We start from the raw sequence: 24,993 nt of genomic DNA, 5'->3' as shown, positions 1-24,993 counted from the left end.
ACTACTAAAGAATTATACTTAGTCATTTTGGTATTGATCAAATTTAATGGAGCAAAAAATATTATTTCAGAAGCATTCGCCAATGTCAAAGGTATCGTTCAATCGCATTCTTCAAAGTAGTTCACTTTAAACCACAAGTGGAACATCACAGAATGTTGAATGAAGCCTATAAGGCATTAAGGAAAAGAGAAAGGAAAAAATGAAGTACCGAAGTTTTTGATAGTGTGTTTGATTTGCCGACTATAGCACTAGAACCTGGAGTGTAAAATTTAATACACTCGTGTAAAATTTATTTAAAAAAAATGCATTGTTCCACATAGTTGGACCATAATTGCCGTGCATTACAAATGTTAAACGAATGCAGCATGGACAGGTTACTACCCCGATAAATTCTGTTCTCTGCTATTCCTCTGCCAAGCGTAAGGGGGGGGGGGGGGGGGTAATTTTCCGCAGACGGTTGATCATCGTTTTTTCATGCTCTGCAGGTCCCTGCAGTCAATGCTCTTATTGTTCATTCACACGGTGCGAAATTCATAAAGTTCGCGAGACTTGAAAAGGTAGTGTGGTTTATACGTATATAATTTTACCGACGTGCGGCGCCATCGTGGCCGCGGGGGGAGAATAAGGACCGCGCAGGTCGCGGTTTCTACATATATGCATAGAGAGTCGCAGATATCAGGGGGGTAAGGCTGTTCCGCCGCGTAGCGGCTGCGTTGACGAATATCATCGTGCGTATAGTCCATACGTACGTGAACGAAAAGTATTCAATTCAGTTTGCCAAGCGAAGCAAGGTGGAGAAGAATGGGTGTTACGTTTCTGTCGTTGCTGTGCGTGATGGTCATCATTGAATGAGAAATAAGGGAAATAGATTCACGTTTCATGATACATATATTAAATGGGCGTGAGAAATAATAAATTTTGACAAATTATAGTTGAATTAATGATGATGAATATTATTTGAAAATAACATCACTCGCAAGGAGAAGATATTCACTTCAGATACCGGAATCACATCTCTGGCGTTCATTCGACTCTTAGATTTTAACGTGAACCATTAATTTATTTTATAAATTCGTTATTGAATTCTCTTACATATAAAATATAATATTACAAGTTTGGCTTCGACATTTTTCTGTTTCGTTTCGTTACCGTTTTTTTTTTTTTTTTAATTTGTCAGAAAAAGCGCTATAAGAACTTATAAGAACACTTTGTCTGCGTTTCTCGTCTTTTTTTTTTATATTGCCCATAAACTTGAGTTATCAAACCAGTATTATATATAAGATACTTGGCTTGGCGTATCTAAAAAAAATTACCAAGTGCAAAAAGAAAAGAGTCTGCAGCCAAGCCGGCATACGATGCCCACCCCACTGCAACAGGTAATATTATAAATTAATTAATACCAATATAGCATGTGATACATATACGAGATATATCTGTATATTAAAATTTAGATGCACAGGTGTAGGGGTTGCACCTTCTTGAACGAACCCACGTGTAAAACATGTGTTGCTCTATTCGGGAATTTGCACATAACGTACGTACTCCGTACGTTCGTCACGCCGCAGTATGCGCAGCACGAGCGACTTCCTATATAGTCAGCCACCAGCTAGCTGCCTTGACTGTAACGGCATTTATCTGCACATACCTGCAGCAACATGGTTCAATTTTCATATGCCATGTCTGTATCAGACCTCTTCTGATCGTGCATATCCCTTACTGATTAACGCGAATAGTTTTGGTAATTCTGTGTACGTATTTACGTACTGAAATGGTTTATAGTGAGAACTTTTTTTTCTCCCTTACTTTTGTTTTGCTCGTTGTTGATCTCATATATTGCAGAGAAGGTGAAGCTTATTATGTTTGTAAATAGATATACATTTACAATTATACACTATCAATGATATTCACCAGTTTATTATTCTTATTGCTATTTACACGCCTAAACGCATTATACGGACACTGAATCGACGACGCGACAGCAATCGTTAAAATTTCTATTCTCATGGCCTATAATAGCTTATCATTTATCAACGTTTATCCAAACTTTAACTCTCCTGTGAACCATACATTTTGTATTCTAAATATCCAAAAAAAGGATTAGCGTCTAAAACTGAATCTCCAATTTTTTTAAATTTAATTCCAACCGAAAGTTAATTAACGTATACGGTAAAGAGATTGAATCGCTAATAGCATTCTGCATTATATTGATACATAAAAATCCATGGATCACTCACCATATCGGCTGTTTTTACAGAATTCGAATTCTAATCACCCGTATGTGTAGGCATACCCGCTCGCTTCACGGAAAATTGTACATGTACCCATTGAAGGTAAATATTAAAGCCGTATAGGTCAAACCTTGCTATACGTACGGATTTCTCCGCTCTCTGGTTTGTATACGGATTAGGAGATCTGTTTTTGTGTTTTTCAATGGCTTTCCGAGAACTCGAAAGGTACAAGAGACGAAGAACTTATCGTTAGTCCCGAAGCCGAGTGTACTCGTAATTATATTTTTGATCTGCATGTTACGTGGTTCTCTTCCCTTACTCGCAACGACAATTTCTTGTACATACATGTGTGTACCTATATGTATATACATGTATTTATACATATCAACCGTACCTGCAATATGATGTCGGAAGGATCTAATTATTGATTGATATACATATACAATGTACATATTATTATATTGGTTGGATTTTTGAATCAAACTCTTTAATTTTTTCACGCAGTCATTTATTCACTCTTTTCCTTGTAACAATATCGCTCGATATAAATGTTTTCTAATGTACTGTGGATTACTTGATAACTGGAACGACGAGAAACGATGTTATACATACAACAGTATAATATACATGGATACCATGAAATATTGAATCGTACATTATCTGAACGGCCGCAGATTTGATTTACTATAACAATAAGACGTATAATGCAGCTCACAATGAATAAAATACATGCGCAATATATAATTGGAAAAAATTAATTATCAAAACAATAAATTATGTCGCATATACGATGTACATATATGCAATATATGTATGTATATATATATATATACACTATTCATATAATGCAATACAACTGTTACAGCTTGGACTATCGTACGATGCCGAATGCGGAAGCAGTTCGGAAAGTGAGAGCCATACTCCGAACCATGCCCCTCACAATCAGCATCATCATCTGCAGCAACAACGCGAACGAGAGCGGGAGAGAGAAAGAGAGCGCGAACGCGAACATCTCCATCAACTGCAGTCAATCAGCAGCTTACTTCTAGATCTTCCTCCGGTGCCTTCCAGCCCCTATCTGGCTGCTCATGCCCGTGACGGATCTCACGGCTCCTGTCTGCAGACTCCCAGAGGCTCTCTCTCCGACGGTAAGACATGTATACCTATTCCGCAGGGATTCCCCACATTGCGGTATCTGCCGCAAATCGCTATCATGAAAACATTTTATATCAGTTACACATATTATGTATATGACATATCTTTTACGGTGCTGCAGACCGTAGTATAGGGGTGACCGCTTGAGAAAAGTTTTGTCTTTGCCGATACATGCATAATACGCGTATAAGTATACAATACATTTCGACTAAATGTAACAACAACTACCACAATAGTAATAATAACAACAGCAACAACAACAATAATAATAATAGTAGTAGTAATAATGGGTATACCGCCGTAGTTGTTCTTCACGATTTGAAGATCGAACAAATTGTCTGCCTTGTCACGTCCGATGCCAAAATTGAGTGGGTCGATACCAAACGGGGTTTTTTTTCTTCCGTAGCTGCTGCTTCCTTACGATATGGTCCTATATTCCCGGCTTTTGCGAGTTCGCCTCTTGGCTCCCGCTTGAATTGCTTTATATTGAACCGTAATACAAAATATATACATACATATGTACGTGTGTGCAATTTCATTTACTCGCGAAGCCGTCTATTATCGTCACTGCAGCCTCAATATACATTATAGGTATATGTTTGTTACACATGTACAATAATATATAATGTTAATATATTAATACCTCTATCTCTCTTTCTCTACTCAGATATCTATACTATTGCACACGTAAAACTATACAAGAATTCATAGAGTGCATAGGGAGTACATTAGATTCATATGATAATATAATCTACTATACATATACCGAAACATGATATAACACGTCCGAGTGTACTGATGATTAATTTCACTCCGCAATCACCAATAAATTTGCTCTTCCCAGAGCTTACCTAAGTGCCAAGAAATTTTTTAGCAAAACTCTGCGGAAACCGATGTGTTGAACAACGATATTACATCATCGAGGGAGACTAATTCCTCAGATAAAAATGCAAGGCATGTGCCTCATTCAATTGTGTGCAGGTCCTTCTACCACAAAACGAACTCACAATTGCAAATTGACTTTTATGTAGTAACCTGCAATTTCAAATTTACCGAGTCGCGGTGTGGCACATTGCATAATATACGAAAATCATAGCAGTCAAATCGCAAGTGTATATCAGCTGGTTATTACTTGAATTTCTTCCAACCACCCTCTATATACTTCTCACGTATGCACATGTGTGTGTGTTTACGTGTGTGTGATTATATATGTATATATATAGACTTGAACGTTTCGGAAGATGCGAAATGATATAACTGCATTCGAGTTTTTTGTAAATATACGCGTAAAGGTAAAATAATTTCGACTCTATTTGTTCGTCGTTTGTTCCGTCGTCAGTAATCATGTAAAATCGGCTCGCATGTAAACCCATACCTACGCGAAACAAAACGAAGCATAGATACAATAATATATTTTAACATACATGGTAATATTCAGGGAGAAGGAAACAATATTGTTTTACCGATGTCATTTCTATCAGGCGACATGTCGATCTCGGATTTGTTCGGCCTTGGATTACCTAGAGGTTCCTTGATGGGGAGCACCGGCAACGGCGGCGGGCCCAGCGGAGCAGTGCAAACGGGAATTGGATCACCCGGAGGATATCGCGCTCATCAACAATACCACAATACTTCATCACTCCGCAACCAGTCTGCGCAACACATTTATCAGGTTTGACAAATTATACAATACCTACATTATTAAATTCTCAAAAAAAAAAAGAGGAAGAAATCGTCATCTGTATATGAATATATAATAGCATGGTACACCTGTGCACCAACTCTATCGCTGAATTAAAATTCTACCCTGCTGTCGGCATGAGTATAGCATGTAGGTAAATGTAGATAAATGATGTACCTTATGTTATAACGGTATGCATTTGCTATACCGCGACGTTTGTTATTTTTTTCGTAAAATTTCCCATCAAAATCACAGTAATTCATCTATCTTACATAATGACCCGAGGCTTTCAAAAGTCATACCCGTTCATTCTTTTTTCACGTGACAAGTGATCAGCTGTTTGGCTGCGAATCTATGACAACCACAACAGAATCGCAACAATTGATAATTCCATGATAGTTTCCGCAGATTGATATTTGTGTTGGATAAATATGAGCATTCTTATACCTTGTAAAAATGTAATGTTAAAAATCACCGCTGATTGGTTTATAATAATTATTTTCCATTGTTGATCACTTAAATTTCTCATCGTGATATGGGCCGTTGACTATATGGGCTCACTTTCAACACTCAAACACCGTTTTTTTATTCCTCAGGGAAGAGTTTCGCCACCTTCAGTTTAGCGATAGTTTGCTTACATCTGCACATTCCAATGGAAATTAAGCGCGAATAACATGGTTTTAAGAAAGAAATTTATTTTATATAATTATTATTGGGACTGACATCGAATGATAGGATTGCTCACATCCGCCCACTTTGTGCAGATAACGGCGTATTTGCTGGCTCAGATTAAACACACGCGTATGAAATCAAATATATGTGAAATTTATTAGACGCGAGTGTGCCTCGATGGATTTTGAATATTGCTTCATGTATCCTACACGATATGTTAAAGAAAAAACTCTGATTCCATTAAATTATCGATACTTTACATGCGAGATTGAAAAGACTTGTCGCTGCATTATTCGAGGGTTCGATCTATTTAACTTATGTATTACTTATATATAACTTAAATTTGGAGGCTCGACACCGAGTCTTGCAGGGAATGTGAGTACAATTAATCGTATAATGTATACGAGGGGCCCTCGACCATTTATGCGTACATCCATAATATCAATATGTATAATTTAATATCAGTAGTAGCTTTAACGTATAGATGATGAGAATGTGTCATAAAAATAGTGAATTGAGAGCCGGCTGAGTCTTGTGATAGACATACATGCGTTAATTCGCAAGCTTAGCTGGAGCAAACTGTTGGTTGGTCCTTTCGGGGCACGGTTAGCAACAAATCTGCTCCTCTAAACCAATGGAATTATGCTATAAGATTACACCGGCAACCGCAAACAAATTATGAAACAATAATTTATATCGAATTTATTACCAAACACCCAAATTCAGTATGAAGACAGCCATGGATGCTACCCAACTACCCTCTCGCTTGATATGCCAAGCTCTCCAACTTCCGTGACCACTCCGGGCAGCCCCAGCACACCTGGCAGTGTTTATTCCAATCCCTACACTTACGCAACCGCTGCGAGCAGTGGCGCTGGGACAAATCCTGCATCGTCGAGCAGTCGTATGCAGCTGCAACAGATTGGTTCTCCTTCATCTCCTATGCACTCACAGTATTATGGAAGGCCAATACGTGGTTCGCCCTCCTACAGGTTGGCACACAGTGGATTTTTATCTACATTCATGTACTACACTTATTGTTAGATATATTTTGCCATTCGCAGATCTGTACGTAGGGGAGAGGCAAAATGGGTCTCTTAAGGGAGGGTCTCTTATTAGTAATGTCAGACCAATTTAGACAAGGAAATTTCGAAATTTTTTTAAGTCCCATTTGATTGTACATAAGGCCCATTTTGCCCGCTAGGGCCCATGTTGCCCCCTTCTCTGCTATATACTTGTAATGGTCAAGTTTTCTTCTGTTGTGTCAAAGTCTGATTAACCAAAGTTGTTATTCATTATCGTGTATGTACATTCCAGTGACTGTGGAAGTCCAACTTTAGAATATACTCCCGTTATGGGATGTAGCGGCTCTCGTTCGAATTCGCCGGCAGATTCTGAAACTAGTGGTGTAAGCAGTATGGATGGATCACTGTCTGACATTATGGTAAAGAATAGTCTCAATTTGAACCTTATCAGTGGTAACTACTTTTATTTTCAACTGCCTAACATAAGTCATTATATTTTCCAATTATCTTACAGAATTGCATATCCCTGAACCCCGGCTCTCAGCCCTGTTACCCGCAAGCATTGAGTTCTTTGATGTCACCTGAACCAGATCTGTGCTCGAGTAACAGGACAGCTGCCTTACAGCGAATGGCTGCAAAAAAGTATTTGTCATCACCGCGTCAACAGCAACAGCAATCGGCTCTTAATAATCATTTTTCTCATAACCATATTCGTAATCATCAGTACATACAAAATCAGAACAGAAATTATTTGAGCTCACTTTTGAGCTCTGAAAAAAACTGCTGTCCAGTTGGTAACTCACACATAATGCCGATAAGTAGCTCGTCTTCTAATGCCTTGGACCAGCAAACATCGCTTGATTTGGCTGCAGGATTTCATCGCATTGCTGCTTGTAAGTCTTCAAAATACACTTCATAATTTTCATGTACCATGTGATCACATCGTTGATTCAATTTTTGGAAAAAGCCAATTGGTTATAGTGCAGTTGGAACGTTAATATCTCTTTATTGAAAAATTTTTGACTACTTGTATTAATTAAATTTGTTCTTCTGCTCAATATTCCAGCACTTTATGATGCAACATGTACCTGGAGTGGTCTGTTGCCTCAACGCACTCAGAAACCGCTTGGTTATTCCTCAAAAGTGTTCCTAGGTGGAGTTCCGTGGGATATTACAGAGTCTCTGCTAATTTCAACTTTCAAACAGTTTGGTCAAATTCGCGTTGAGTGGCCAGGCAAAGAACCATCCGTATCTCAACCCAAAGGATATGTCTACATCATATTTGAGTCTGAAAAGCAGGTGCGTACAATATTTTTTGGGAATCTATGTAATATTGCAGTGACATTAACTTCGTTATTATCATATATGTATGAAATAATATGTATTATGCATATGAAACTGCTTTTTCAAACGTAAGGTCAAAGCTCTCCTGGCCTCCTGCACCCACGACTTTACAAATGGAGGCAGTTGGTATTATAAGATATCGTCGAAACGCACAAAGGGAAAGGAGGTAAGTTCCTCAAGTCAGAAACTGTTCTTAAAATAAATTTTTCCGTGTTTTTACACAACAATGATGATGACGGTATATTTCTCTGCAAATGATACAGGTCCAGGTTATTCCTTGGGTATTGAATGACAGCAACTATGTGAAGTCCTCCTCTCAAAAATTGGATCCACAGAAAACTGTCTTTGTTGGAGCACTTCATGGTATGTTGACTGCAGAAGGGCTTGCTAAAATCATGGACGACCTCTTTGAGGAAGTGATCTACGCAGGTGAGGTTGCGAGAAATTGCAAACTTCAGTTTGAGAACGAATCGATTTTTTGTTTAATAATTTTTTTACTTTATTGCAGGCATTGACACCGATAAATACAAGTATCCAATTGGGTCTGCTAGAGTAACGTTCAGCAGTTCACGGTCTTACTTCAAAGCTATCACTGCTGCCTTTGTAGAAATAAAAACTGCGAAGTTTACCAAGAAGGTAGAAAATAAACCTGTAAAAAACATATCGATACAATTCTCCATGACAGAGGTGTCTGTATCTGATTTTGATTGCAGGTTCAAGTTGATCCCTATCTTGAGGATTCGTTGTGTTCAGGCTGCTCAGTTCAACAGGGACCATATTTTTGTCGTGAATTTGTAAGTATAAGAGATATGTAAAACTTGGACCGTTACTAGATCATTGACTAAGTCACTTTTGCTTGGCAGGTTTGTTTCAGATACTTCTGCCGAAGCTGTTGGCAGTGGCAGCACTCTATGGAGTCGATGTGGCATCATAAACCACGTATGCGCAGCTCCAAGACCAATCAGGTTGTAGGACTCACCCCAGGTGTTGGAATAAAGATCCCAGGTCTTCGCAATCCGAGCAGCCCTAATATTTAATAGCAATCCCGCAACACATATTTAGATCAGCTTCCATGTTCAATTTTATTTACGTATATCCTTTCTTCACTTTTTTTCCACTCTATGGACTAGAGTTATTCGAACGGACATAATTGTGCCGATTATTTTCAAAATGGTGCAAATTCAGTTTTACTGCAGGGCTGCGGGCAGCTGGTCTGACCAAGTGACATGGCAGACACCAGCTGATTGGCTTAATGATTAGTTTGTTGATATTATTGTAATGTTCAAGCAATCGATATTTGTAACGAGTAACGTTCAAGTTCCTATCTAAAATGCTCGATAATTATCGTGCATTTATTTGTTGAAACGGATAATTTTTATTTAGTATGTTTATTTAGAGACTGGTTCTCTTATCAACATTTTAACCGAGAGTATCGAAAATACGATATTACTAGATTCTGTCATAATGATGTTACGCCGCTGTCGTTTCAAATGCGGGCCCTGAAATGTTTTAGTGACAATATTTTTTATAAGATAGAATGATGATCTCGTGGATTAACGAACAACTGATTATTGTGATAGTTAATCAACTTATTAGCGCAATTGTTAATTTCTCAAATTTTTATGAAATCACAAAAAATGCTGTTACGCGATATTATGATTGATTATTCTTTTAATGAGACTTACATTAATGGACAAGCACCGTTGTTAATTGTTCTGCTATGCACTGAAATACCAGAGCTAAGTTAGTTGTTGAGATATAGCGGCCACGTACGTATATAAAATAGTATAAATATGCTATGCTATTTCTTGTTACGGCCAAGGCCCACAATACGTTTTTCTAATTGCAATAATTTATAATATTATTGCTTTCTGTTATAGTTTTACATTAGATTGTACAGTGTAGGGGTGAGATGTAGTTACACCCACTGTAGCCATAAATTATGTTGTTAATTAGAGCCGAAACTGCTTGCCAGTGCTCATTGGACTGTTTAATCGTTGACGAAATGGAAAAGTACACGGTCTACGATTCTGGAGCGGATTGTAGTGAATTGATTCAGTTTTTATTTTTTGTTAAATTCATATTATCTTGCCTTTTTTTTTGCAAAGAGATCTTTCAACTCATGTTTCAAATGTTTTGATACGATTTTGTTACCTAAATGTATTAAATTCATATTTTGCAGATATTTATTTATTCCTAATTTCCAAACTTCATGGTATCCTTTTCATAATGGTGGTGGTTTAGGTTTTTTTTTTTTTTTACCTCCTATCATCTCCATCGGGTTCCAATATATACCTTGGATATTTAGTAAACGACCCTATACTTCATTTCATTTTTCACTAATTCGTATGGACGGCAGTGACAGACTTGATTGTAGATCGTAAGGCAATCCAAAGAATCTCTAGGATGATTCAAGCAATATTTTTACTCCAAGCTTTGCTTCAGACGGAAAAAAGATTCATCAAAGCTATTTGCTGCAGCACAGCTCTCAAGTAATTGTGTTAAAATCAATCTCAGCTCTTTCACATCGCACCATCTATATGTGGAGTGTATGATGAACTGTCAAGCGAATAAACTAACTTAAAGTGCGACAAATGTGATCAGTGTTACGACATAAAGAATATGCTGATGATGACTAATATGTCAATCATACGAGGAGATTAATATACTGAAGCAAGTCGAGTGATAAATAAGGAGATTCCGTACAAAAGTTTCAGTAACTCTAGCAGAACGCAGTATTCGCGATTGAGAAGAATCATTCAAGTTCAATTTAGATCGATCTGAAATATAAAGTAACACTCGTCATTTGTAAGAAAATGTTTATATATTTGAGTATCTCTAGGTGTACATAATAGAGACATGATTTGTGTTCAACACATCAAGTGGTTCCATAGTAAACTAAACCGAGCAAACAATTTTGATCAGAGCGACGATTTTTCTTCTAATGCGATAACTTTGCTGCCTCTTCTCCATGTGTTAAAATTAAACATGGTTATTGGCTTCGTATTTTCAGTCGAAATTGGATATTATACATTTGGTAATAAAAGGAATCCGCAGCTATTAGAATGATAGTTCAAGTAAAATTTTTAAAAATTTCCTCTTATCGGAAATATCTTATTTATCAAATTTTAATGCGCCGTGCCTTTTAAAATAATTCGCGTAGGTTTTATCCCAGTGTTTGAGACACAAATTAATTTTCACAGTACTTGAAACGTGCAATACACAGGGTGATTATTTATTGCTATTTAATCAAGACTGTTGAACAAAATGTGCGATACCGTTTGTCACGTATTTTGAAAACTTTTAAGTAGAGCCAAGTATTGTTATAACAAGAAGAACGAGCTTTCACAATTGAAAAGTTGAATAAGTGCCTGTATGATTGGTTCATTTTTATTAACGACAACAATGATTATGATATTGATATTAATAATAATAATAATAATAATAACAACAACATATTAATAGATATTCAATTCGAACAATATTAACAAAATTCTGATATCAATATCTACAGGATAACATACGCATTAATAAATAACTGGAAATTTACATTACCAAGCCTTCGAACAACATCAAAGCTTTATTCAAATATCAATAATACTCTATAATGCTTTAGCCTTTTCCCGTTAGATATATCCTTGTTGAAGCATAATGTGTAATGCAAACTAAGTCGTTGAAAACAATAAAAAGTGTTCTTGATAAGTAACTACCCCATTTTATCCTGTATTACCCATCTTGCTGAATTTCAAAATTTTCAATACTATTATCAAATCATCCTGAAAGCAAGTGCATGTATTTTAGATTTCTATTCAATTACTTTTCACGGAGTTAGAATACTTTTCCATTTACGTTCGTTACATTGTGAACTGGATTACTTTTTCGACACTGTATGTTTACTGAACATCTGGTACAGTACTATTAACGATGAGACAGTCCCAAACACTCCCACATGCCATGTCTTGAGTTTGCCTCCCCATAAGACTCCAGATGGTAAGTAATTCACTGCATAACTCAGGTCCAAGATTAATCTTAGGCAAGACAGTGATTCATCGCGTTGTTGTATATCCAACATGCGTGACGCTATCCTGTTGTATTAATTATCATAATTATTGATCTTGTTTGAATTCACTACAGGAATTTTCGTCCAGCTAGAAATTTAGTCATTTTATATTATGAAAAATTCATGCATACACCACAGGATTCCAAAAATCTTTCAGCCACAAATGTGTCCTAACTCTCGAATATGCAGCATTACAAATGAGCAATGTCTCCGAAGCGAATCAACTCACCCGATGTTGCTCTCAGTCTGTTGTAAGCAAACCTTCTGCTTTTCCAATTGGATCACTTTTCTTAGTGATCTGAAAAAACGAGGTATATATCAATAGTGTGCAAAGATCGTCAGATGTGCAAAGATCGTCAGGGCTGGGTAATATTTAAAATGTAAACTACAAAAGGAGAAATTTCAAATATATATGGTCACACATTTTTTATTTTCTATTTGAAATATAAAAATGTATGCATTCACCTAATTGCCAGATACCTTTGTGCAATCGTCTTTCCCAAAATTTCTTGCCCAGTATTTGCAAATGATTCTTTTTGATTGGAGTAAATTATAATAGAACAGGCAGGTTATAACATAAATTTTAGTTCGAAGCAAGCGTATTCAGGAATGCATCAATCTTTTTGCTCAAATGAGAAAGCAGTGGATTTGATACATATCTTGACTGTATTGCATGTGAAAACTCGTCATGTCTGTCTGTAGTCATTTTTTCCAAAAATATGAGAACCTTTTGAATGGTATTCCAGAACTAAACAGTGGGTGATTGCTGTGCTTGCATTATCTTTTTAATAATGGCAACTAATGAAAATTGTAGTTGTCTGTAATTGAAAAACTGTTGTGAAATACAATACTTGTCTATCATCGTCTACACTCGTTGCAGATTCATTTGCACACTGTGATAATCTGGTCTAACAGAAGACACATTAAGGACAGACAGTAATACAACCAACTGCAGTTGCTTATCAGGAAAAATAACATGGGTATAAAATAAAATGACAAGCAAGAAAGTGTACCTCAGTTGTTAAAAAAATTTTAGTATTTGCAGTACAGTAAAATTATATGCATGCCATTTTCATTTTATAACTCATATCAAATACCTATTTTACATTTTTCACACTTGTGAAAGCATTTCACCCTAGATTTAAATATAAAACTTAAATAATGCAGCATTGTGGTAATTTGTGACTCCAACCATGCTGCTGTAACACTGTTATGAATATAATCAAAATTCGACAACATTATTGGACCTGCAGCATTTTCGTAAAATGTGATTCTTACTTTATTAAAGAAAGGTGAAGAGAGATCACCCAGCACCAAGTAGTGACAATGTCCAACAATGCAACGTTCACTGACAGAATTTTGCACTCTCCGGCCCAGCAGAGATGTTCAATTGGGTTGAAAATTACATCCACGAAGTTTTTAAACAAAGTGGCCCATCTAGTAACCCAGTCAGGTTCCTAAGACCGGGAGAGAGAGAGAAATTGCAAAATCAAATCTTAACTTCGTACTTCTCACACATGATATAGAATTCAGATATCTACATGCAAAAGATAGATAAAGTTATAATGTAAAGTAAAAAATACTAAATAAGGTTTTATTAATCGTGCCATACCGATTTGCCCCAACCATAGCTGACAACGTGATGCAACATGGGCAAATCATCTAATAGCCGCAAAATTACACGACAACCACTGATTTGGCTAGAGAAAATTTGTGACTTGATTGCGACATTTTTTGATGAGGCAATTCCAGAAGTTAGCTTGCCTAAGTACGTCAGTAATCTCAACACCTTATCCCTTCCATGGTAACTTTCCAGAACTTCTATCACGGTTGTGGTATTCATGTCCTGAATAAATATAAAATTTAATTCAATTCAATTTTAACAGCTGTACTGTTGATATTCTTCACAAAATGTTTACACTGTAGGATGGTGTACGTCAATTCACGTGATGACAGTTCTCTGATACCTTCTTCGCGTGGGTCGAACATTTTTAAGGTTAGATCAGGACGAATTAGAGTTGTCAGTGAGATTATGAGTCTCGCTGAATGTAACATATTTCCATCAGCTTTCTGTAATTTGTGATTTTGTAAATCCAATCTTTACCTACGTTTTTCACTCAGATTTCGAATTATTTTTACAACGTTTTCTTCAAGGTGTGACTTTCAAAACCTTGTTATAACGTCATAGGTTCGTAGGTTATGAGGGTTTCAAGTAGTTTCAAGCGTAGTGCTCTTGAGAGCGTATTTCCACAAATCACAATTTCGCATTCAATTATTGCATACAAGGTCGTGATATGTTACATACAGGCAACCTACACACGCACAAGTTTCGTCGCAGCTTGTTCACGGTCACGTGCGGTCACAGCACTCGGTTACCCTTTCACCAGAGATCCCCTGTATATGATTGCTGACTAGGTGAGTGAATTGAGTGAACAATGGTAGAAAACTTTTGTACCATCGTGAAAACCATAGACTCATCGAGATGGACTGAGCTGCGTTCTGGAACCTTATTCGAGTTACTTGAGCATCGTTGTTTCTCTGCTTGATCTTATGCTTTTGACAGAGATACGATGATACCTGAGTTAATTCGAGTAAGATCAGAACGCAGCTCTGTACGGTCTGTGCGCCGACCTGAAGCCGCAATTAGAAAGAGAGCTCAACAGCTGAAGACGGTCCTCTTTGTTGTACATACGATCCAAAGAGTGGAGGATCAGCCACCAGGCAGGAAAGCAATTGAGTCAAGCGGAGGTATACTTGTGTATAAGCTATGTGTTTTCCCCGCCAATTCACCGATTAAAGTGAGAAGTCCCGCTCTTACTGTTGCTTTCTCTTTCTAATTACGGCTTCAGATCGGTGCACAGTCACGGAATCTCTCTGTGCAAATCTTATGACGAAAACGCGAGTGTGGCTCTTATAAGCTCCCATGTTCGCACAAGGAACTTGGCCCGAGATGATTCTGACTTATTTTTCACTCGTGACAGCAGTTATAAGCGCTATCTAGACCAATCAGAAGGCAGCTTTAAAAGCAGAATCTTCTTTCACGAGTATAAAATAAGTCAGAATTAGACCCCAGGTGTAGCCGAACGGAGTTCAAACCTCAACCCGCCAATTCAGCGCCCGAGCCACGTGACCCGTCGTAATGAGGTTAACTAAGGTTAATAAATACATCTGAAGATGGCGGTACTATCAAAGAACCTATTTTCAATATCTATTAACGCTATGACGTTCGTGGTTGAATAAGGGAGGGGTACTTTTTGTGCGCCGTGTTTGTCGTGTCGTTTTGGTGAGACGTGATGACGTCAGACTTGAAGGCTCGAGCCGTGTTTGAAGCCGAAAAGGGCGTGAAAGTGTGGTGTGCTCATCATTTTATATAATTTATTTCATTAGAAATATGTACAAATAGGTGTAGTGTCTGAGTGAATTGTTAATTATGTTCGGTGCTGTCTGTGCGTGATAGAAAACATGTTTCGTTGTATACCGATATTCAAAGGGTGTAACAGGCAGGTGGAATACGTTGACAAGCGTCACTGCTCGTTGCCTAGTGTTCCCGAGGATATTCTACGTTATTCACGTAGTTTGGAAGAATTACTTCTGGACGCGAACCACATACGCGACTTGCCGAAGGTACGAGAGTACGAAAACAATTTACATTGGGAAGTAGGGTATCGAATGTAATGTTGAACGGGAAATGAAAATAAAATAACAATAAATTAATAAAAACGCAGCAATGCATTAACTTGTCGAAAAAAATTGACATTTTTCAAGCAGATTAGTCTCATTTTCCACTGTTGTTAATCTGTTGCAGAATTTCTTTCGTCTGCAAAGACTTCGACGATTAGGATTAAGTGACAATGAGATACACCGCTTGCCGCCGGATATTCAAAATTTTGAAAACCTCGTGGAGCTGGACGTGTCAAGAAATGGTTAAGTGTTTGCATGTCACATTAGACATTTTTTAGGCGAACCCTCGATATAGGTACCAAAATGACCCAAAATATATGGTATATGTGACACACGATATTGTTCTGGTACACCTTAGCTGCTATACCAGTGGCTCACCAAAAAATGCTTGTTGTTTGGTTCCAAAATCCTATTACTTTTATCCCCCTCCCCCCATTTATTGCCCCGACACTGTCTCGCACTTCTTAAAAACTCGCGATCGTTTTTCATTTTACCCTTATTTCTCCGAGAATACCATGATGTCATTTCTCAGAAGCAGCATAATGCTATACGTATGCCTGTAGCAAACGCGATAAATTGAGTCGAGCCTTGCAGTGTGCATTTCATTCCTTGTGTGTGTGTGTGGGGGAGGAGGGGGGGGGGGGGGGGACAATGACCAGTGAGCGTCCATTACAGGAGAGAGTCGGAAGTCGACTGGCACTGTCCTATGGAGGGCAGCCCTCCATACGCTGTCCTAAATGAGCCCGTAAGATGTATAATCTATACGCTGTGTCCGTACTACGTTATCGCGATACACGGGCGGCTTTACGTTCACTCACCAATTTTAGTATACTTTGAGGGCTACTCTATCTAAATCATCTTGAATTTATCTTGAATCATTTGGAATAGTGCTTACTACCTTATAAACCTTACACGCGTAACTGGCACCGTCGTAAATTACCCCGTGAAATGTATGATCTATACGTCGTACACGTACTGCGTATCGCGATACGCGGGCGGTTAGTTACCTTCACTCACGAATTTTACTATAGTGTGAGGGCTACTTATCACAATCATCTTGTATTTATCTTGAAACACTTTGAATACCGCTTACGACTTTATAAACCTTATACACGTGGTTGTATTTCGAAATTACGAAATATCAATACACGTGTCCGAAAATACCTGATTGCTATAGTTTAATCACTATAATGTAATACATTATCAAGGAAAAAGCTGATCATTCGTAAGTCCGCGTATTTGCAAACGCAATTGTCATCGTTATGCATGCGTATTTACATACACGTATACACAGGTATACACGTATATGCAATAACTCGAAAAAGTACTTGTTTAATCACCTTTTGATATTCTAACTCATCACTCATCTGGTTGAAACGAAAGAATCCTTTATTTCATCACATTAGATTAATTAATCCTTAAATACTTCGGGCTTTATTTCAGCAAGATGAACAGAAAGACCAATGAGAATGAATGCTTCTATACATTAAATTTTGAGATATTTAGTTTGACTTACTGCATAAGGATTGGAGGTGTCAAGCTGCTATTCACTTCTATTCACTTCTATGCATCTAATGCTTTTGAACTGATTCTAATTTGTATACATTTGTACATGTATATACTATGCGTAACGACAGTACATAATATGTACGGTACTCATTACAATTTTTCGAATTAGCTTTAGCAACGGTTATGAGCTTGTCTTTGTGAAGTACAAGGAATGGATAGTGATAACAATAATATGTTACATCATTATTTCTTACTTGATACTAAGAATTTTTATGTGCTTATACAGCTGCAATATTCACTCAGACTCACACATGTAGTATCGTGAGCCAAATTATTTATTTGCATTGAAAAGTTATATATACATGTCACTGTTGAAAGTAAGAAAAGCACGTCTTGCAACTTCAGTCAAGATGAGAGTCCACAGTGGAGTTAACTGCATAACAGCATACATACTGTTAACAGCATATTACAAAATCTATACTAGTACACACTGCAAAACGCCTGTATGTAAAATTCCTGAAATGAACCATTGCTGAACCATAATAATTATTTTGTTATAGACATACCAGATATACCTGAGAACATCAAAAATTTGCAAGCTCTACAGGTGGCCGATTTTAGCAGCAATCCTATACCTAAGTACGAGTGCTTTATTACTAAGTGATTATACTGAACTGAAAAATTTGAAAAAGAAGTCAATCCTGTATTTATAATACCATTCTACCTAGAAATTACCTTCTTGTGCATAATGAAGTATTTCTTTCAGATTACCAGCTGGGTTTGTGCAGCTGAGGAATCTGACTGTTTTGGGTTTGAATGATATGTCACTAACGAACTTGCCATCAGATTTTGGAAGGTACCGTCATATGGAATATCAATTTATTACTTGCACACAAGTTGAAACAAGCATAAAATGCCTATCATAGTACAAACAAAAAAGTATTCCAATGGTAAAGTTAGCGTTTGAGTTAAAGATGGCGATGGAGATTTTCATAAAAGTGATACATAAAAGAAAACGGAGAGAAAAATCGAATACGTTTGGAAGATTTGGAAGCTACAATGATCATTGAATAGTCCAAGAACACGAGTTGAGTGTTGGTTATGAAAAACCTTGGTAAATCCTAGGACTCTGAAATCACATTTCTTACGACCTGACTCTTATGATAGGAAATACAATTTTTAAATGGCTGAAATTAATTCTGATTATAATATTGATACAGTTTAGAAGCACTGCAATCCTTGGAATTAAGAGAAAATTTACTCAAGTCGCTGCCAGAATCTCTTTCTCAGTTATCGAAACTTGAAAGACTGGACCTCGGAGACAATGAAATTGAAGAGTTGGTGAGTAATTGTCAACTCTTTAATGAAAATCTTAAACTAAAACAAAACGTTTTAAGAATGAAAACTGTGAAACTTTGACATTTTATCACGGATGTACTGGAATAAAAACTTTTTCAGCCAGTGCACATAGGAAAATTGCCGGCGTTGCAAGAGTTGTGGTTGGATCACAATCAGCTGCAACATTTGCCACCTCAAATTGGAGAGTTGACTACATTGGCTTGCCTCGATGTGTCAGAGAACAGATTGGAGGATCTTCCGGAAGAGATTGGTGGTCTTATTTCGCTCACAGACTTGCACTTATCTCAGAACGTTATTGAAAAGCTGCCTGACGGGCTCGGCAAGTTGAAGAAACTGACTATTCTAAAGGTGGATCAAAATAGGTTGTCTGCACTTAATCACAATGTTGGCAGGTAAAGATATACGATGCTCAATATCAGCGCAATGCTTACTCAATGCTCATACTATCGTTGACACAGGTGTTGTAAACCCTAGTATCGATTCTGACCTCCCTAGTTTTAGTACGTTGGCTCGACGCGCTGCCAACGTTGGATACAGGCTGCTGGTACTAGCCTTATTTCTAATCCATTAGAACTGCAAGGGTCAGATTCGACTTGTAGGCGAATATAGGAAGTTGACACATTATTGACTTTTTACTCGGGATCGTCAGGTAGTGCACGGATACAGGCGTTGACTGAATAATTGAAAGACAATCACCCCTGCGCAAATTTTCATGGCCAATACTGTGTAGGTGAGTGGGCCTACGCGGACTGGGCTCCACAAAAAGTTCTGTTAACGATACGGTGGCTTATTTATCAGCAGGAACCGTTTACCATGCAATCCCAAAAGCCTCATATCAGGTGATCATCTGTAACAATCTTCAGTCAACGGTATAGGCATTCGCAAGCACTCTGACGATATCATATATTCAATAAAACATATTTTAGACCGACCTACGCACTGCTGGATACCTGCGCCTGATACATGTGAAAGAGTTTAATATACCAACAATTATATAACCGCTTCTGATTGTTTCAGTTGCGAAAATCTCCAGGAGCTTATTTTAACGGAAAATTTCCTCTTGGAACTGCCGCCATCCATTGGAAACCTATTAAACCTAAATAATTTGAATGTGGATCGAAACAGCCTTCAGTTTCTTCCTACAGAAATTGGTAAGTAGATACTACTTGAGCGTCTTATTATATTTATAATTTTAAGGCATAAATTTCTTACATTTCTTGGCAGAAATTTTAACAATAACCACTTTTTCGATAACAGGCAATTTACTGAAGCTGGGCGTGCTCTCCTTGCGTGATAATAAATTGCAATATCTTCCGAACGAAGTTGGTCAGTGTACAGCTCTCCATGTCTTGGATGTGTCCGGTAACAGGTATTAGTATTCAACTTCTTCAGTTATTTTTTATTGTAATGTCTATTTAATTTATAAAATATGAAGAAAGTTATCAAAAATTTTATAGTAGATCCTGCTGAAATCACCTACCAGTTACTTATAATATTATTTTTCAGATTGCAGTACTTGCCGTACTCATTGATCAATTTAAACCTAAAAGCAGTTTGGTTGAGTGAAAACCAGGCTCAGCCAATGCTGACATTCCAGACAGACATTGATGACGAAACGGAACAGGAAGTACTCACATGTTTTCTTTTGCCACAACTTGAATATCATCCTGAAAATCAACATGGTAAGTTATTTTAGATTCTTATACTCGAAATATTTCATGATTTCTACGATTGAAATGTTTGGTGTGTCTTGCGTTTGAAATAATTCTTCTTGTGATTATATTTTCTCGAATCTCTCAAAGTGTGTTTCAATTTTTTAGATCGAGGAAGGTTAAGCACGTTGACTGGGATCCGAGATACAATTGTAGGAGACGAAATGAGAGAAGTAGGAAGCAGCGACGACGAAGGTTGGCAAGAAAGGGAGGCTTCACGTACACATTCCGTCAAGTTTACGGACGAAGCACCAGACACAGACAAGGAGGTGAGCTCAATACGTGCTGACCCTACCTTTTTCTTTTCATTTTTAGTTCAGGCTATGAAGGTGATTTTTTGCCTACAACAAACTGATTCTTATAGCATGCTCTGATTCTGGGAAGTGTATTGTGGTATGTAAGGGATCATATAATTATGTTCTATATTGTCAAACCATTTGCGGAAATCTGTGATGACTATTCTCTCTATTCGTACTTCGTTTTATATGCTAAGTGAAGGTACATCACTATGCACACGTTATTTTGTATCATGACATATGTTTTTGTTTTTTGCGTTTTTGATGGTTCATCTTTATTGAAAGGTGTTTCGACTTGGTCAGTCTGTTCATTTTATAAATCTAAGTGCAACATCAAGCAAGACAATTGTCTTTTACTTGTAGTGCCCTCAAATCTGTGATTTTATTATCAATATTTTTACTACACTTGGCATATTATGGAACCAAAGACATGTGCATATATTCTCTAGTAAATATATTATTTAAATTTAGATTGAATTTGAAAACTGTTACTTATGTCAAAAGAAACACTTATATTATTTGAAATTTTACTTGAAAACATATCTAGTCTTACTGCCCGAGTAAATGTAATCATCGGCGATACGTATAAACAAATATTAACTTTTTTTCAATCATTATTCTTTTTCTTCTGATAGACGAATTCTCAGAACTATCTTTTAGTGTTATTGACTACTTATATTATCGCAATATTTTGATTACCCAAGTTTTTCACATCGCTTGAGGAGGAGCTGAACTATGTTTTGTTTTTCACTGCTGCAACTGTAAGAGATTTACTCTACTATTTATCATTGTTATTATACATTTTTACAAAAATAATGCATTACAGCTTCATGAATATTGCGATAAATGAACAGCATGATTCTTGTGTGGAAGATCAAATAGAACCGTAGTCCGTTATCTCCTTTGAATTGGATGTAATTGATTAATCATGCTACGGTGAATCGTTAAAGAAAGAAGAAGTTGTTACAAGTTCAGTTTTTCTCTGAGTCGTAGTGGAAGTCTTTAATTTTCACTTTTACTCCGTCTCCATACTTTAATTGGATTCCTAATTAAAATTTGTGTTGCTGAAAACTAGCACCTAAATTATTCGAATGTAATAAACAGAAAATAACGTATTTTTGTTTGTCTTTTCCATTCATTTATTTTCGCTATTAAATACCGTGTTGTTCTAAGAAGAGAGGGTTATTTTTATATTTAAGTTCCTGCAATTATTCTCCAGTAACTCTACACTGCACTGGGATTGCATTCACGTACCTGCAACTGTAAACTGTGATTTGTTAACCTAAGGCAAGAGAAAGTCATCGTTTTTATATACGAAGGAATATTACACAAATATTAAAAATATGATAATTCACAAGCTTAATGTATCACTTGTGATCGCCAGTTACATTCGATACAATTCACATATTTTATCCTTGAACAACTATCAGTGAGCAGAAGAGATAGCCTCATACATTTGCTGGACCTACAGAATTATCAACACATGCACACATCTACTTTCTTCAAAACTGTTTTTTGTATGAGTATCATTTCTTACCTCTGTCTATCATTCTTTCAAATGACTGCGTCTAATCACAATCGGGCCTTGTTGTAACACCGCTGTCCTGGGAGGACCTGCTGTAGCGAGGATTTGTCACGCCTCGACGACTCGTTTGGGCGGACCTTGTTTGTGGTATGAGTGCGGCATCTCATGGTAGATGGAGAAGGCTAGGTTGAGTCCACACTGAGGAGAGTTGTGTTTAAGTTGGACATCTCCTAACGAGGCCCCATTGTATTTTCAATAGGTCTCATTCTTATTCACATTTCGCTTAAGGGAGGGTTGTCCATATCACACCGCTTTTCAGAGTTTTCGTAATATTTTGAACTCCGCTTGTCTTCTGCACTAAGTGACGTCTCTTCGTGTATTGTATTAACAGATTTAATTGTTCGAATTACTTGAATAACATTTAGTATGGTTTATTAACAAGTTTCATTAACTTTGCAAATAGTACGATTTTCCAATTGCATTGTCCGAGTATATAATTGGTGCCTTAATCACATTTCATGTTTAATCATGCACATACTAATTAAAAAGTGGAGACTTGAAACTCATGTGCAACCTGTTTATAAACATCACCTTAAAGAAGATATGGTAAAATGGTACGCTGAATCCCATATCTGACTGCAGCAAATCTCTCAAAGTACCATCTACTTCACACTATAAGCATTGGGTCAATCCGATGAAAAAGCCCGGAATTGTCTGTTGCTTGTGATACCTTTTTTTTTTTCAACCAAATGACTGTGTAATTTGGGTAATATTCTCCTACACTTGAAGGCTCAGCTATAGCTTTTCTATAATATATTGTTACATTGCTTTTGCAAATGTTTTTTGTACACTTTTTATAATAATGAAGTTGTGTTTTTTATTTCAGACACCATTTGTACGTCAGAACACGCCTCATCCTAAGGAATTGAAGGCTAAGGCTCACAAGCTGTTCGGTAAAGGCAAAAATGAAAGCCGCTCAGGATCAACTGAGGAGCAGGTTGTAAAGAAAACTTGACATCTAATGCAAACAACCAAATTGATTATACCTATCATTGATAGAGTAACACAAATTTTTTCACACCAGCAATTCAATATTCTTCATTTCTCTGTCAACTAGGACGTTTCCCAAACTTTTGGTTTGGATAAAATAGAATCAGAGGAACAAACAAAAGGTACAGAATTGGAAAATTTTATAACTGCTGAACAGGAAAATCAGCCTTTGCAGAATTCCGTCGAAGTTGCCAAGTTTGGACTCAGAGTTTCCGCTGTGGAAGCATTGGATGATATTCGCGATGTTCCTATACCAAACGAACAAACACCTGTCCCGCCCCAGCAGCCTCCAGACCAGAATACTTTGCAGGTGAATAGCAATACACGACATTCTTACGATTGCTACTATCTTTGAAGCAAGAATTTATCCGCTAAAATTTTCATGGTCTTCTTTATTTGTGTCACAAACGGTTGCCTGATATATATAAAATCAGTCATCAAATTACTTTCAACTGTTGTATAGGATGCAGAAATAGAGAGACCATTGCCCAATGCTAGAATTAAAGATGATTCCGAGGAAGAAGACATACAAAGGCACGTTGAATTTTCGGTAACAGAAGAGACTAATAACGACGAAAGTATGGGAGACATGGGCAAACCTAACAGGCTGCACCGTCGAGATACCCCCCATCATTTGAAGAATAAACGAATTCATACGTTGATCGATAAGGACAAAGTTGCTTCCATTATCGCACAGGTAAGCTCGTCATCAGCTTGGCATTTGATGTCAGCTATTAGATTTCGTATAGGCATCGATATTTATAGTCTTGCCTTTACTTGATTAATGAATTAATCGTTGGCTCGGACATTAAAAGCATCTTTCAACTACTAATAATAAATGTACGTTTAATCAGGCATTATTGAAAAAAAGTGATGAGCTTCCAGTATCGCCCTTGCCTCCAATTGACACTACAGACGACCAACACTGTCCAGGTATGCTGTGAACAATGCGTTCACATTTTATATTTAATAGAAAGTTCATTTACAATTTTTCCTTAGTTATCAATTTTTACTACAGACTGTATCAATAGATTTATAAGCGAGAATATCTTTTAGCACTCCTAGGTTCAATTCTTAATCCTAAGAGTCATGACAAGATGTTCGTGAATTATCTCTCTTCCTGAAATCGTGAAGTTATCTCATCTTGGACTCATAATTCTGTGTTGTATACACTGTTTTATGGTGGGTGGGGGGTGTGTGATATCATATCAGCTGCCAGTGTACAGCCTTATCAGCTATGATTAATCCATCTTGAAAATAGCGTACTACGTTTTTTTCACTGCACGAGTAGAAGCTATTTAGAAAGAAACGCTGACAATAGTGTAGTGGTTGTGGCTATTGATTTGTGGGAGTGGTTGTTAAGTTTTGAAGTTGGGACTATCGAGTTATTGACATGCCTCGAAGATACAAAGTTTTTACGCTGAAGAAAAAGAAGAAAAGTAATGAAATTTTCTCCCATGTGCACGGAAAAATTATTTTGCACCATCTCATTTTATCATGTCAGACATTTCCTGTGGATCCAGCAGCTTTCTCGTAGTCTATTTTTCCAGCCCAACAAACCTGTAGATTGTGAAATTCTCAGAGAATCTTAAGGAAACATATCATTTACAGTTCACATAGATAATATTATCAAATCTGATCACTGATACTGCAGTAAAACTATTTCATTCTCGCTATTATTATTTTACTTCATTGC

General features: G+C 37.1%; 3 protein-coding genes and 1 long non-coding RNA gene across 17 annotated transcripts in view; 2 read left to right on the top strand and 2 right to left on the bottom strand.

Moving 5' to 3' along the window:
- Positions 1-1,098: 1,098 nt before the first annotated feature.
- LOC124404086 (cytoplasmic polyadenylation element-binding protein 1) lies at positions 1,099-10,340 on the top strand. The gene is made up of 12 exons (XM_046877944.1): positions 1,099-1,376; positions 3,094-3,376; positions 4,865-5,055; positions 6,463-6,728; positions 7,054-7,180; positions 7,276-7,654; positions 7,828-8,060; positions 8,179-8,271; positions 8,369-8,534; positions 8,614-8,741; positions 8,819-8,899; positions 8,969-10,340. The coding sequence occupies exons 1-12, from the start codon at positions 1,356-1,358 to the stop codon at positions 9,140-9,142; spliced, it is 2,142 nt and encodes a 713-aa protein (XP_046733900.1). The 5' UTR covers positions 1,099-1,355; the 3' UTR covers positions 9,143-10,340.
- Positions 10,341-11,473: 1,133 nt separating this feature from the next.
- On the bottom strand, positions 11,474-14,422 carry LOC124404055 (peroxisomal membrane protein 11C). 8 transcript variants are annotated; one of them, XM_046877899.1, is made up of 6 exons: positions 14,274-14,422; positions 13,778-14,011; positions 13,444-13,622; positions 12,395-12,463; positions 11,981-12,190; positions 11,474-11,843 (listed from the first exon to the last, which is right to left on the bottom strand). In XM_046877899.1, the coding sequence occupies exons 2-6, from the start codon at positions 14,006-14,008 to the stop codon at positions 11,822-11,824; spliced, it is 711 nt and encodes a 236-aa protein (XP_046733855.1). In that variant the 5' UTR covers positions 14,009-14,011; positions 14,274-14,422; the 3' UTR covers positions 11,474-11,821. The 8 variants fall into 8 exon arrangements, 7 of the variants coding, with proteins under 7 accessions (XP_046733855.1, XP_046733846.1, XP_046733838.1 ...); XM_046877890.1 differs by having other exon boundaries at positions 14,085-14,415; XM_046877882.1 differs by having other exon boundaries at positions 14,270-14,415.
- An 828-nt stretch (positions 14,423-15,250) lies between these two features.
- Positions 15,251-20,083, bottom strand: LOC124408900. Its single transcript, XR_006929478.1, has 3 exons — positions 19,958-20,083; positions 16,398-16,403; positions 15,251-15,261 (listed from the first exon to the last, which is right to left on the bottom strand). It is a non-coding gene; the product is annotated as an uncharacterized LOC124408900 (long non-coding RNA).
- Positions 15,307-24,993, top strand: part of LOC124408864 (protein lap4) — a 37,318-nt gene continuing 27,631 nt past the window's right edge. For 2 of the 7 annotated variants that reach the window (XR_006929477.1, XM_046886142.1), the window contains exons 1-14: positions 15,310-15,789; positions 15,971-16,088; positions 17,916-17,994; positions 18,122-18,211; positions 18,576-18,696; positions 18,814-19,106; positions 19,732-19,865; positions 19,972-20,083; positions 20,221-20,396; positions 20,535-20,695; positions 23,134-23,244; positions 23,365-23,607; positions 23,761-23,994; positions 24,152-24,230. Coding sequence is in view for 6 of the 7 variants with exons in the window: in XM_046886142.1 (XP_046742098.1) it covers positions 15,628-15,789; positions 15,971-16,088; positions 17,916-17,994; positions 18,122-18,211; positions 18,576-18,696; positions 18,814-19,106; positions 19,732-19,865; positions 19,972-20,083; positions 20,221-20,396; positions 20,535-20,695; positions 23,134-23,244; positions 23,365-23,607; positions 23,761-23,994; positions 24,152-24,230 (2,113 nt within the window). In the remaining variant the exon portion in view is untranslated. Of the gene's footprint in view, positions 15,790-15,970; positions 16,089-17,915; positions 17,995-18,121; positions 18,212-18,575; positions 18,697-18,813; positions 19,107-19,731; positions 19,866-19,971; positions 20,084-20,220; positions 20,397-20,534; positions 20,696-23,133; positions 23,245-23,364; positions 23,608-23,760; positions 23,995-24,151; positions 24,231-24,993 lie in introns of all 7 variants that reach the window. The other 5 variants (XM_046886153.1, XM_046886123.1, XM_046886162.1 and 2 more) reach the window with 4 other exon arrangements.

This window comes from Diprion similis, chromosome 1 (assembly GCF_021155765.1).
Source record: "Diprion similis isolate iyDipSimi1 chromosome 1, iyDipSimi1.1, whole genome shotgun sequence".
NCBI classification, from domain to species: Eukaryota; Metazoa; Arthropoda; class Insecta; order Hymenoptera; family Diprionidae; genus Diprion; species Diprion similis.
This window is presented reverse-complemented; position numbering and strand designations above follow the sequence as displayed.

Excerpts from the sequence above, each read along its gene's own strand:
- LOC124404086 (XM_046877944.1), top strand. The coding sequence starts at position 1,356 with ATGCCCACCCCACTGCAACAG. Across the intron at positions 5,056-6,462 it reads CTGCGCAACACATTTATCAG|TATGAAGACAGCCATGGATG; the intron begins GTTTGACAAATT and ends ACCCAAATTCAG. Across the intron at positions 8,272-8,368 it reads AACGCACAAAGGGAAAGGAG|GTCCAGGTTATTCCTTGGGT; the intron begins GTAAGTTCCTCA and ends CAAATGATACAG.
- LOC124404055 (XM_046877899.1), bottom strand. The coding sequence starts at position 14,008 with ATGAATACCACAACCGTGATAGAAGTTCTGGAAAGTTACCATGGAAGG. Across the intron at positions 12,464-13,443 it reads CTTCACCTTTCTTTAATAAA|ATCACTAAGAAAAGTGATCC; the intron begins GTAAGAATCACA and ends TCGTTTTTTCAG. Across the intron at positions 11,844-11,980 it reads AAACATACAGTGTCGAAAAA|CAAGATGGGTAATACAGGAT; the intron begins GTAATCCAGTTC and ends TTTGAAATTCAG.